This window comes from Mytilus californianus, unplaced genomic scaffold (assembly GCF_021869535.1).
Source record: "Mytilus californianus isolate M0D057914Y unplaced genomic scaffold, xbMytCali1.0.p SCAF_10, whole genome shotgun sequence".
NCBI lineage: Eukaryota > Metazoa > Mollusca > Bivalvia > Mytilida > Mytilidae > Mytilus > Mytilus californianus.
The window spans coordinates 55,398,254-55,412,331 of NW_026262582.1; the positions used below are offsets into that span (position 1 = coordinate 55,398,254).

General features: G+C 32.4%; 1 protein-coding gene across 2 annotated transcripts in view; it reads right to left on the reverse strand.

Annotated features, from left to right (window-relative positions):
* Window positions 1-272: 272 nt before the first annotated feature.
* The window catches only part of LOC127718864 (neurobeachin-like protein 1), a 406,320-nt gene continuing 392,514 nt past the window's right edge, over window positions 273-14,078 (reverse strand). For both annotated transcript variants that reach the window (XM_052224913.1, XM_052224914.1), the window contains 2 exons: window positions 11,540-11,688; window positions 273-10,084 (listed from right to left, as the gene is read on the reverse strand). In XM_052224913.1, coding sequence (XP_052080873.1) covers window positions 9,943-10,084; window positions 11,540-11,688 — 291 coding nt within the window. In that variant the 3' untranslated portion in view covers window positions 273-9,942. The remainder of the gene's footprint in view (window positions 10,085-11,539; window positions 11,689-14,078) is intronic.

The window sequence follows — 14,078 nt, forward strand, 5'->3', positions numbered from 1 at the left end:
GATTGGTTTTACTGTTGAGTATTAATTTGGGAAATACTTAACAATCAGGGCAACAGACATCAAGTTATTAAATCCCAGGATGAAGTGAATTGCTGCTCAGGTACTAGTTAACTGGTTAACACTTACTATCCAAAAGCTTAATTTGGAACTTAATTGCCTTTCCTTATCCATGTTTCTTATTCAAATAATGGCAACAAATTTGAGTGCTTCACATAAGGTATCTATTCAAAGGGGGAAGAGATGTCAACAGCCAAAAAAAAACCAACACTTGATAGCATAAAAATAAGATTTATTTCCATAAGAAACAGCAATGGTACATGATTGCTACTGTAACAAAAATATAACAGAAAGAAAAGCAAAATAAAAATCTAGATACAAAAACATATTATCATAAACAATTATTGCACTTGGTATAATCTCAGCCATGTTCTGTTTTATTATCACTTATGTAATGCATTTCTGGCAAAATAAATTTCAGATAATAGTTGAGTGTACAGTAGTAACTTCTCAATGTACAATTAAATAAAATAAAATGCTTCGCTGAGCGCAGCCTGATACGACCGCAGAGGTCGATCCCTGAACAGTTGGGGCAAGTTTGGACACAATATTCAAGCTTGATACTGTCTGAATTTGGATTGTGATAAAAATTTTGACATAATATAGGTTTCTGACACAAAATAAATGTTGTCAAAGAACTTAAAAATCTATTGCGCAATACTGTGCGTTTGCGCAATACTTTCAATTGAAGATTTCTTCTTGAAACTTTACAAAAAATTTGAAATTTCAAAAATTTTGAAGAAAAAAAATTGGGAAAAACAAATCCCCCCCCCCCAATCTGTTTGACCCCCCTTGGAGTAATTACCCCCAAACTCAATCCCAGACTTTCCTTTGAGGTATGGAACCTTGTAGTACAATTTTAGAGAGATCCATACACTTAAACACAAGTTATTGTTTGGAAACTAGAACTAGAGGCTCTAAAGAGCCTGTGTCGCTCACCTTGGTCTATGTGCATATTAAACAAAGGACACAGATGGATTCATGACAAAATTGTGTTTTAGTGATGTTGATGTGTTTGTAGATCTTACTTTACTGAACATTCTTGCTGCTTACAATTATCCCTATCTATAATGAACTTGGCCCAGTAGTTACAGTAGATAATATTTTGTAAAAATTTACAAAAATTTACACAATTTATGAAAATTGTAAAAAAATGACTATAAAAGGCAATAACTCCTTAAGGGGTCAATTGACAATTTTGGTCATGTTGACTTATTTGTAGATCTTACTTTGCTGTACATTATTGCTGTTTACAGTTTATCTCTATCTATAATAATATTCAAGATAATAACCAAAAGCTGCAAAATTTTCTTAAAATTACCAATTCAGGGGCAGAAACCCAACAACGTGTTGCCTGATTGGTCTGATAATTTCAGGGCAGATCTTGACCTAATACACAATTCTATCCTTGTCAGATTTGCTCTAAATGCTTTGGTTTCAGAAATATGAGCCAAAAACTGCATTTTACCCTATGTACTATTTTTTAGCCCGGTCGGCCATCTTGGTTCGCGGGCGGGGTCATCGGACACATTTTTTAAACTAGATACCCTAATGATGATTGTGGACAAGTTTGGTTAAATTTGTCTTAGTAGTTTCAGAGGAGAAGATTTTTGTAAAAGATTACAAAAATTTACAAAAAATGGTTAAAAATTGACTATAAAGGGCAATAACTCCTTAAGGGGTCAACTGACCATTTTGGTCAAGTTGACTTATATGTAGATCTTACTTTGCTGAACATTATTGCTGTTACAGTTTATCTCTATCTATAATAATATTCAAGATAATAACCAAAAACAGCAATATTTCCTTAAAATTACCAATTCAGGGGCAGCAACCCAACAACGGTTGTCAGATTCATCTGAAAATTTCAGGGCAGATAGATCTTGACCTGATAAACAATTTTACCCCATGTCAGATTTGCTCTAAATGCTTTGGTTTCAGAGATATAAGCCAAAATCTACATTTTACCCCTATGTTCTATTTTTAGCCATGGCGGCCATCTTGGTTGGTTGGCCGAGTCACCGGACACATTTTTTAAACTAGATACCCCAATGATGATTGTGGCCAAGTTTGGGCAAATTTGGCCCAGTAGTTTCAGAGGAGAAGATTTTTGTAAAAGTTTACGGACGACGGACGCCAAGTGATGAGAAAAGCTCACTTGGCCCTTTGGGCCAGGTGAGCTAAAAATGGTTGTTTTAGGCCCCTTTTTTGCCCTTAATTCATGCATGTTTGGGGCAATTACCCCCAAACTCAATCCCAGCCTTCCCTTTGTGATATGGAACCTTGTGGTACAATTTCAGTGAGATCCACACACTTACACACAAGTTATTGTCCGGAAACTACAAAAATGCTTGTTTTTGGCCCCTAATTCCTAAACTGTTGTTACCATAACCCCCAAAATTAATCCCAACCTTCCTTTTGAGGTAATGAACCTTCTTGTAAAATTTCATAGAGATCAATTCACTTAAACTAAAGTTATTGTCTGGAAACCAAATGTGTCTTCGGACGACAACGAGGACGACGGCGCTGACGACAACATCATAGCATTATACGCACCCAAAAATTTTTTTTGCGGTCATATAATAAAAAGGATGGACAAGGTTTAAAAAACATTCATTTTAAATATTTATTAATTGATATTATTTGTATTTCCATCTATAAATGTCATCCTTCTGGACATATAGGTGGTCAACCATAAGATTTTCCAGGGAGGGGTATGCAGGAGGATAGTTTTTTGCAGACAGAATTTCTCTTTCCATCTATTGCTACTTCACCTTATTTTATTGTACACAATCCTTTCCTGCATTTTGTAGGGCAGAATATTCATTTTTTACATCCTATCTTGGCCAAGGTTTTTTTTTCTAAAACCCCACCCCACCTCCAGGATATCAAATGGTTTTCCCCTCAGTAAATAGACTTTATTATTTACTCCTGATGAATGGATTAGTAGTTATCAGATGGGTACTATTTTGTTTTTTTGCTTTCTTGATGAAGACTTTAAATTCTGTTAAGTGTGGACACTATGTTAAAAGATGGATAATAGTTATTGTGACATTGTCCTTTGATCTACTGACCCAATATCTATTAAGTATCTTAATTACTTATAATCTAAAGGATTGTTTCTTATCCAGTGGGGCATTTTAAACCCAGTTTCATAAAGTTTTAACATGGTTCTGGAGATTAAAATTTTGCCAAATTTTCACCCTAGAAACAGAAATGTTGACATGAAACAGAAGAATGCCCTGACAACAAGATGGCATTCATTGAATCATAAGCCGAGTTCAACTTCATCCCAGACTTTAATAAAACAAATTGTTTTTTTCTACAAATGTCCCATTACTTTGTTTTGGAAAACAACATATCAACTATTGCGAAAATGTGAAAATATCTGCTTCAAATATAATATGATTATCTAAACATTATAACAAACATCCTAAAAATATAAAGGTTCATTTAAAGGGGCTTTATCTGTCAAATTCATGTACATTGGTTTGAAAAAATTCTCATATTTTATTAATAACGTACTAAAACATATATCAAAATTACAAAAAGTCCAAAAGAAACAATTAACAATGCATGGGAACGCTATAATGTATCAGCATTCGGTGGTTATTTTAGACTAGACACCATCTAATTATCTGTCGAGATGACCTCCGAAGACTGCCAACGGTCATATAACCTGACATCAAATATAAAAATTTGGGTCAAATTGGTGAACATGAATTTGACAGCTAATGCCCCCATAATTCAAGTATAATTGTTGAATCAAAAAAATCCAAAGTAAGGACAAGCTAAAATATCACACCTGTTTTTTTTTTATAATGACAGAACAATATGATGATAGTCTTTGATATCATTGTCTTACTTCATACATCAGTAAAAAAAAGTAACATGAAAAGTTAACTTTGCTATATGAGGCCATAAAAATGAGGTCTTTGTCACATGAATCCTGTTAGATTGACATGTACACTTTACAATGATTCTACAAACAAAATAGAGTTATCTATAACTTGTAGTAAACAAGAAACTCACTTAAGGGGAGTCGATACAGTTTCTCTTTACATTGTCATTTTTGTGATTTTGAGATATATGTTATAGATTGAAAAGTGATCTTGGAAAAATGGTAAAATAAAGCATAGGTTATGTTTGCTTTTTTCAAGAAAAATGAGGCTCAAAATTGGAAACTTTAAAATGTTCTAAAACTGGTATTTTCGGCAATAAAATAGTTTTTATTTCAAAGCTCTGATAATATATGCATTAGGTAAAAAAAGAACTAAATGTCAGTAGTACACTGTTTAATTTAAAACCTTGATTGAATTTCTCATTACGGTACATGCCAAAATATGTTAAATTTGCTGACCTTCACTGAACTGCTGTACAAGGTTCTTGTATTGTTATTTTTTGCAATATTTGTGTATGAGCTTACATTGTGCATTTTGAAAAAAAAATTAAAAAAGTATGTGTTACAGTACCAGTACATTGTACTTATTTTAGAAAATACTTCAAATTTGCTATTGAAATCATGTTTTCCCAATTGCCTCCTTACATTTTGCCAGAAAATAGTTTCCAACATTCGGAATACTTTAATGACATCTCCCTCCAAATTTCAAAAGGAGTTAAAAAATAGGAAATAACTCTTACAAAAACCAATAATTTTCCACAAATTCATTTAAAAACGACAACAGTTCTTTTGTAACTCCTTTGTTGGAGTACATTTGCAATCTACGTTATTATTCAGATTCTCTGTTCTGTGATTCAATTCTGTTATTACGATGTCATCATTAACAAGAGTGCACACTTGATATGTCTGCCCTGCTTTACTAACCATGATTGATTTAATGTTGACAGTCTTAAAAATAAAGGTTTTACTACAAGTATCACATATACTCAACATTATCACAGATCAATAACAATAAGGTCAAGGCAAGATAAACCCTGGTAGACAGACATGTACAAATTACATTCAATACATACACCAAATACAGTTGACCTTTTGCTTATAGTATCAAAGAAACAAACCAAACCATTAAATCTTAACATTGACCAATGAACCATGAAAATGAGGTGAAGGTCAGATGATACATGACACAAACAGACAGACATGTAAACCTTACAATCATTCCATACACCAAATAAAGTTGACCTATTACTTAAAGTATCTAAGAGGACAAAACTACAGAAACTTTACATTGATCAAAGAACCATTAAAATGAAGTCAAGGTCAGATGAAACCTACCAGGCTAACATGTACCCCTTACTATCATTCCATACACCACATATAGTTAACCTAAGAAATAGACCTAATCAGTTAACTTTAACCTTGATCACTGGTCCATGAAATGAGGTCGGGGTCAGGTGAACCCTGTCTGACAGACATGTAGACATTGCAAAGAACTCATGTACCAAATAAAGTTATCCTATTACTCATAATAAGTGAGAAATTCATGACAAAAAATTTTTTTTTTTCAAGCAGTCGCTGAACCAAGAATATGAGGTCAAGGACTATAGACATATGACAGACAGAAACTTATGAACATAAGGTACATGCATACAAGGTATGAAACATTCAGTCTTCTACCGTCTGAAATATAAAGCTTTATAGAAAAAGTTGACGCTGCCACTGTCTCGCATTTTGAGACTTTTGTCACAGTCGAGACCATAAAACTAATAACAACAGGACATAGCTCATTTATTATCATGATAACTGTGTATTCCCAGAGACGATACCAACTCCCCTTAAGCACAAAAAAATTGTTGATCATTGATTTATGAAAATGTGATGGAGGTCAAATGAACCCTGTTTGGGAGAAGACTTTATAAGTTTGATTAACTTGTGTCTCATCCCTTTTGCATATTTAAGCAAATAAAATATATTTAAACTAATGAACCCTGTCTAAGGAACAGCTAAACCTTAAAATGTTTCATTGACCAAATACAGAAACTCAAAAAGCTGGATTTCAAAAATGAAGATTTTCCCCATTAGGAACCGAATTTGGTATTATTATATTTGATGTGACAAAAGCTCATAAAAAGTTTATTACTGTGTCAAACAACTAACATTTGACATTAACATATCAATTCACATATACTTAATAAACAGTATACATATTTTCAAAACAAGCATAAGTACATTTTTATTAATTACAATTTATTTTTTGGCAACTTATATTGAAATAAGGTCTAATCTTTGAGGTCTAATGTCAGGAGAAGATTTAGATACCAACCAAACTGCCTAAATCCACATGTCTAATATTATTCAAACATAAAGCTACTTAATGAGACATAGTAGATACAGATAATGTAACAGAGTTGAGAATAAAATGTGTCTTCATTTGTTTAAATAGAGCACTGAACTAATTCAGGCAAATCAGAAAAACAGAACTCAATTTCAATATTTTCAAATTTTGTTCTCATCAATTCAGAATTATAAAGATGACTGATTTTATACAAGAAGCCTTCTGAAATTTTGAAAAGCATACCACTAACATTAAATTATAAAATCAGAAAGAAATATTGAGGTAACTAGTAACCAGGCATAAATGTAAATAACGCAAGACAAAAATAAAAATGAAAACAATATTGACTATTAAAAGTCAGTTGAGAGTTCTATAAATATGATATGTATTTACAATCTGACCATCTTCTGAGGCATATGTAGCTTCATTTATTGTTCAACAAAAGACTGAATAATGCCTATGGGAATGCCAATTTCATTTTAACTTAAAAAGTACTGTTATACATGTATTAAAGGAAACATTGTCAAGATTTCATTATAATATTGCTGCTGATAACTAGAAATCTCCTATTAGTGGAATATCAATACACTGTATGATAAATTCTATTTGAATTCTAACTGAAATCAACTTAGATTGTTGAAAAATATGATTTAAGTTTTTCCCAGTCATCACATTTGTAATGAATTCCTTACCTTTGTAACTTTTATAACTTTTGCAACTTCTACTCCATGACAAAGTGGTCTATCTTTAAATGTTTGACGTAAACAAAATCAAAATTCTATCCGACAGTACAAGAATAAATTATCCTATTGTACTATAGTTTTGTTTAAAGCAAGAAAAAGATAATACAATAAAAATAATATTGGTAGAATCTTTTTTATATATATGTTACAGTAAATAAGCGTAACAAGGGATTACATGCAATTCCTAGTCATTTTGGGGATTTCTTGTAATCCCATCCTTAACATTCCAGTGATTATATGTAATTCCTGCAAAAAACTAGAGGCCCTAAAGAGCCTGTGTTGCTCATCGAGGTCTATGTGCATCTTCAACAATGGACACTCTCTAACATTGTAGAATAGAATAGAATTCATGAAAAAACTCTTTTTTGTTGATCTTGTATTGCTGATCATTTTTTCTGTTTACATTTTTAATCCATCTTCATTAATTTTTGCCCAAAACAAAAAAGGTTAAAAAAAAATCATCATTTAAAGGCAATCCCTCCTATAAAGAGTCAACTGATCATGCTGACTTATTTGTAAGTTTGGTCTTGCTGATAATTTTTGTTATTTTAAGTTTCTCTCTATGTATTATGGTTTTAAAGATAATAGGTAAAAATAAATAAATTTCGTAAAATTTGTCATTTAAGGACAATAACTCCTATAAGTCGTCTGACAGTTTTTATGTAAGTGAACAATAGGTGTAGATCTCAACATTGTGAACATTTCTGTCACATCAGATTTTCTCTATTTGTAATGGCTTTCATGATAAAAGACAAAATTTGTATTTTTCCACTATGTTCTATTTTAAGCAATGTCGGCCATGTTGGTTGGCAGGTAGGGTTACCAGACAGAGTTTTTAAACTAGATACCCCAAATGATGATTGTGGCCAAGATTGGTTAAATTTAGCCAAGTAGTTTGAGAGGAGATGATTTTTGTAAAGTCAAAGACAACGGACATCGACAACCACAGCAATAACTGAAAATAAATAACTTTGCCCCTGGCAGGATGAAAATAAATATTCTGTCCCCCAAACTACATGACACCACAGAAAATCTGATAAACCCAGGGGAATAACAATCTAGTTTTAGGTTCACAATTAGGTTAATGAACACTACTCACATGTACATACAAGATGCTACCTTAATTACTGATCACCAGTTAAGCGGTTACCCAAAATTAATAAAAACTGTTCATGAGAAACATTTTATAACTGTTTTTATTTCCAACATTGTCTAGATTAATGAGATAAAAACATCAAGACAAGGGTTAGCTTTTCGCTTTAGATTCTGCCAAGACAAGACAAGACAAATTATTTTATTTCCTCAGACACAAACGTGTACAAAGGTCAAAACATGATAAAGTATACACATAAATTCGACAGCAGAGTAATGTATAATAGCACGTGATTTTCATGACATTGAGATATATACATTATATATTACCTATTAAGTTTAAAGGATTACATTTGTACAGATATCTTCCTATTTATTCAGTGATTGTGAGTACCTAAATATATATGTAATGTATAAAAATTGTATCTACAACAAATAAGTAATCTTTCTAAGAAAAGTACATACTTTCCTATACACCTTTATGTTACACAATGAAAGTAAACCGATTAATTTCTGCCTTGAAGGATATTGTAAGTAATAATTAGGTACAAGATTTTGTCTAAGAAGTGACACACTAGGATGTGAACAAACACACATATAATGATATTTGTCGCCAATATTTTGATTACATATCCTATTTTCTTTTAAAATATTTTTCCATCTTCCCGTTTCAATTGGGAATTTAAGATTTGAGCATCTAAATTTAGCCATATACAATCTATCAGTATTTCCCAATCGTAGTAGATAGGGTTCTAATTCAAATATATTTTTGAATTTACCATAGAATTCTCCTCTTGAAGAATTATTAATTACAGAAAACCATTGTTGTATAAACTGATCAACAAGTTTTTGTTTGACAAGAGATTTCAACATTTCCCTATTCATAGGTATCTGATCATTCCATATAAAAGTAAGACCACTTTTATCAAGAATGGATTTGATGTATGCAACCCATTTAAAATGTTTGGGTTTACTCTGGTGAAGTTGTAACATAAGTCTATATAAAATATTAGATAATTTATTCTCATTTGAGAGCATATCATTCCAAAATATAACCATGCATAGTTTAATAGTAATATTAGGGGAATATGTGTAATTTTAGGTAAAATTCTAGGGATACATGAAATCCCTACCAATATCTAGGGATAACATGTAATTACTACACTGCTTGAATTACATGTAATCCCTAATTTTTAGGAATTACTTGAGATCCCTGATTACACTGATTTCCTGTAACATATATATTTAGAGAGATACAATTGTGCCAATCAAATCCACCATTGGCAGAGGCAAGTCTTTAAGCACAGTACTGTTATTGTTATTCTTAGCAATTCATGTAAAATTTTCAAAATAAAAGACAACATTTGAAATTTCCAGAAATGTCTCAACAATGACTATCAATTGTTGAATTTGTCATCAAAACAAAAGTTATACTGATCTAAAGTTATGTTCATTTTTATAGCAATATCAATAAGAGGATTAACAAATGATTAAAACATACAATTACAAACACTTTTCAGGGTTAAATGACTATATATATATGGATATAATTCATTGCAAATAAAAACAATTTATTATACACATTTTCCATCAAACATATTGCAGATACCATTAACCTATTTTCATTCTAATGATAAATGCTGAACTTTTAAATCCAAATTTCATTCATCTTTTAATCTATTTTGTTTCTTAAAATCTCACTTATAAATAGTTCCTAATAAGTAATGTAACCACCATCTTTTTTCGTTTGGTATGGGCAACCTTGTGGATTTCTATGTTGATTGAGTAATTCTTTTCAAATAACAAATTCAATGTCATCTTGCATCAGTTCTATTTTTCACACCAATAATGATTAGCTTGCCATCTCGGATTCCAGCCAAGATGTGACTGTTGCTATTGGTTACTGATAAACAATGAATAGGCACATGGAGTGGAAACATATTGACTGTTCTTAGTCTACAATATAAATATTTTATATAAAAAAAAGAGGCACTGTTAACAATATTATTGTCACTTTACTACTGTAAAAGATACTACACATTTTCTAGGTTTTCAGTTTTGTTATATTTACTATTGCACTTGGACACAACACTTAAAATGTCATTGCATTTACCAGTAAATGATTTTACCTATCCACATTTCATTCCTACAAAGTTTAGTTAAAATAAGTTGAGTGGTTTCAGAAAAGACGACAGTGCGAACAGACCATGGCAGATGACAGTGTGAACAGACCATGGCAGATAACAGTGTGAACAGACCATGGCAGATAACAGTGTGAACAGACCATGGCAGATAACAGTGTGAACAGACCATGGCAGATAACAGTGTGAACAGACCATGGCAGATGACAGTGTGAACAGACCATGGCAGATAACAGTGTGAACAGACCATGGCAGATGACAGTGCGAACAGACCATGGCAGATAACAGTGTGAACAGACCATGGCAGATGACAGTGCGACCAGACCATGGCAGATGACAGTGTGAACAGACCATGGCAGATGCCAAGTGATGTCAAAAGTTAGTCTGATAAATTATTCAAACATTAACAACATACCAAAGTTATTGAAGAAACACCTTTGGTGGAGGTGGATATTAATATATAAACATACTGCCCTTGGATGAAGGTATTAGGGTAAATAAACACATGAGGGAAAAAATTATCACCCAAGACGAAGTAGCGGGTGATAATTTTTTTACCGAGTGTGTTTAAATCACCCTAACACCTTCATCCAAGGGCAGTATGATTTTTATTATACTGAATACCTTATGATTCAAGTGTACACAATGTTATTAGAAGGACAATTGTAAAAAGATGAAGTCATAAATTAAGATAGTTTACTAATAACAACAACAAAACGACAGAAATGATGTAGAAATAAGAATCAGTAAACCTTGGCCGGAGCGGGTGTTAATTGTTCGGGATCTGCAAACTTCGGGCTCAGCGGGTGTTAATTTTAGGCATTAGCTTCCATTGCTATGGTTGGGTGGGGCTTATGAAAGGTTAGAAAAATTAACAAATGCCTTGTGTCCAATGAAATGAATGGATAATATAAGAAATTTGAATAAATTATAATAATACCAAATATCGTAACTATCTTTTAAGACAGTTCTGAAACGACTATCTCTGGCATACAAACTTACTAAGTGATTTCTATCTACTCCCTTTTATTTAGATTCAGTATAAGCAAGATGAAGAAGAATATTACATTTACAGTAAATTACTACTTATCTTTCAAAATAAATTTGATGTTCAAGTCATATTGTGATGTTATTTTACAGTTTCTCTAAGAGCAATCATATTGCATTATGAAATATATTAGACTTTTGTCCTACTTTGATGATGTAGCCTTATGGAAAGATGGTATGTAACCCAGACTTATGAAGCAAACATTCATTTAAAAGGACTTACCCAAATATTTCCTTAATTGTAAGGTGGCCCTGAATGTCTCCTGTTATCACATGATCTCCCTTAATTATCATGTGACACAATCCATACACCAATTTTTCAGTAAACAAGTGCTTCCCATTAATGGAGTATAAATGTAAAGAATATCTCTCCTGAAAAAAAAATTTAATAATTATATTATTATCATTACACAATCTTTTTTTAATTTTCAGATGTTTTGCTTCAACTACTTTTGCCATACCTGCCAACCCTCCCGTTTTGAGCGGGAGACTCCCGCTCAAACTGCAAAATTCTGGAAATCTCCCACTTGCTGGTCCGCTAAGCGCGGGAGTATAGATTCTCCCGCTTTCAGATATTTTAACCAGGAATGACCCGCGTTTGTAATTCTCTGGCTTTTTCATTACTGTCAATAGAAATAAATAAACAATCGGCCATTGAAAACTTTGGTCAGTAGTTTTTATGTTAGATTTAAAAGTAATCGAAATTCATTTCTGCTATGTCAACTCCAACAAGATAGAGAGAGGTCTTTGTCTGGACCAAATGGCAGTGTAAGAAAGAAGAAATAGATAACTGCAAACTGAAATGTCAAGCAGACTGAAGCAATGTCAGTGAATGAAAGAATTTTAATTTTTACGACCAAGTTCACTGACACTTGGCAATGAATCTTAATTTTGCACATCATGTTCAATCACATTTTCGGTTTCTCCTGGTGGTCTGTACGACGTTTGAAAGCATGCTTAGTGTGAGACTCACAACAAAATCAAAATATGGAATGTTATGAGTTATGAGACTCAGAGGTATTGAAAAAGACAAAACAAAAAACAAAAAAAACCACACCTTATAGATATAAGAAGAAATGGTATGAGTGCCAATGAGATAACTATCTATCCACGTCACAATTTGTAAAAGTAAACCATTATAGGTCAAAGTACGGTCTTTAACATGGGGCCTTGGCTCACACCGAACAGCAAGCTATAAAGGGCCCCAAAAATGACTTGTGTAAACCCATTCAAACGGGAAAACCAACGGTCTAATCTATATAAAAAACGAGAAACGAGAAACACTTATGAACCACATCAACAAACGACAACTACTGAACATCAAATTCCATTGTATAGATTATAACCATGAATTGAAGAAAAAAAGTGTATCTTTTAACTCTTATTGGTTTTTTGTAGATGAATAAATAAACAAGTCATATATTTAACTTGAAAATGTCGCTCGCGCAAAATCTCCCCCTCAGCTGTCATAGCTGAGGGGGAGATCTCCCTCTTTGGAGGTTTCAGAGGTTGGCAAGTATGACTTTTGCACTCCAGCACAAAAATTAAAATGTCACTGCACATAACAGAGTTATATGTTGTTGCATAAAACAATCTACTATCCTTTTCAATAATAAACTGATACATGTCTAATGAACCCTGAAAAGCCATTTTTGAAACAATTTCTTTACCAAAAACAAACAGAATTAAAAATTTGAAATGTGTACTTTTAACATTCTTCAATGTTAAAGTAAGGAGATGTGGTATGATTGCAAATGAGACAACTAACAATAAACACCAAAAGATCAAAATATTTATATTTAATCAAAAATATTTGTTTAATGTAACTGGGCTAGACAGTAAACTGAAATTGAATTATTTCATGTGAAGAGTGCAATGTTCATTATCTATTTAGTGGCATAACCAATGACCGAGAACAATAGAGAATTCACTCTTCTTATTAAAAAGTTGAAAAAAATCAATAGTACCGAGTAAAACAATGCCAGTGATGATACTGATCAAAAGTTATTTCTAAGAAACAATCCTACATTTTGAAGAAATTATATTTTAGACTGTGTATTAGAAATATACATGCAAATACGCTATGTTTTTTATGTTCATTATTTATCGAGATAATTGCTTTAGAAGCTTGTGAAACTGAACTCTAAAAAAAGGTTAACCTTTGCTGAATATTGATAAGCAAAATTGGAAAAAATCATGTACATACAAAAGGAAAGGAAAAAAAGGAAAAAAAAAATCCCTCCCCCAAATTTTCTGAACCCCCTTATGATTCATCACCCCCAAACTCAATCCCAGCCTTCCCTTTGTGGTATGGTTCCTTGCAGTACAATTTCAGAGAGATCCATACAGTTGAACACAAGTTATTGTCTGGAAACTAGAAAAATGCTTGTTTTTAGGCCCCTTTTTGGCCCCTTATTCCTAAACGTTTAGGGCAATTACCCCCAAACTCAAACCCAGCTTTCCCTTTGTGATATGGAACCTTGTAGTACAATTTCATAAAGATCCATACACTTACACACAAGTTATTGTCCTGAAACTAGAAAAATGCTTTTTTTTTGCCCCTTTTTGGCCCCTAATTCCTAAAACTTTGAGGCAATTAAAGAACCTTAGTGAGCGCGCTCACATACCCCACGTCCCCACATTGTCACTGGAGAAATAAAATAACTGTAAGAAAAAAAAATTGTATAAGAAAAAAAAATTGAATCATAATTTCCTGTCGATATGCACATCTACATAATATGTCCTTATTATCTACAAAGTTT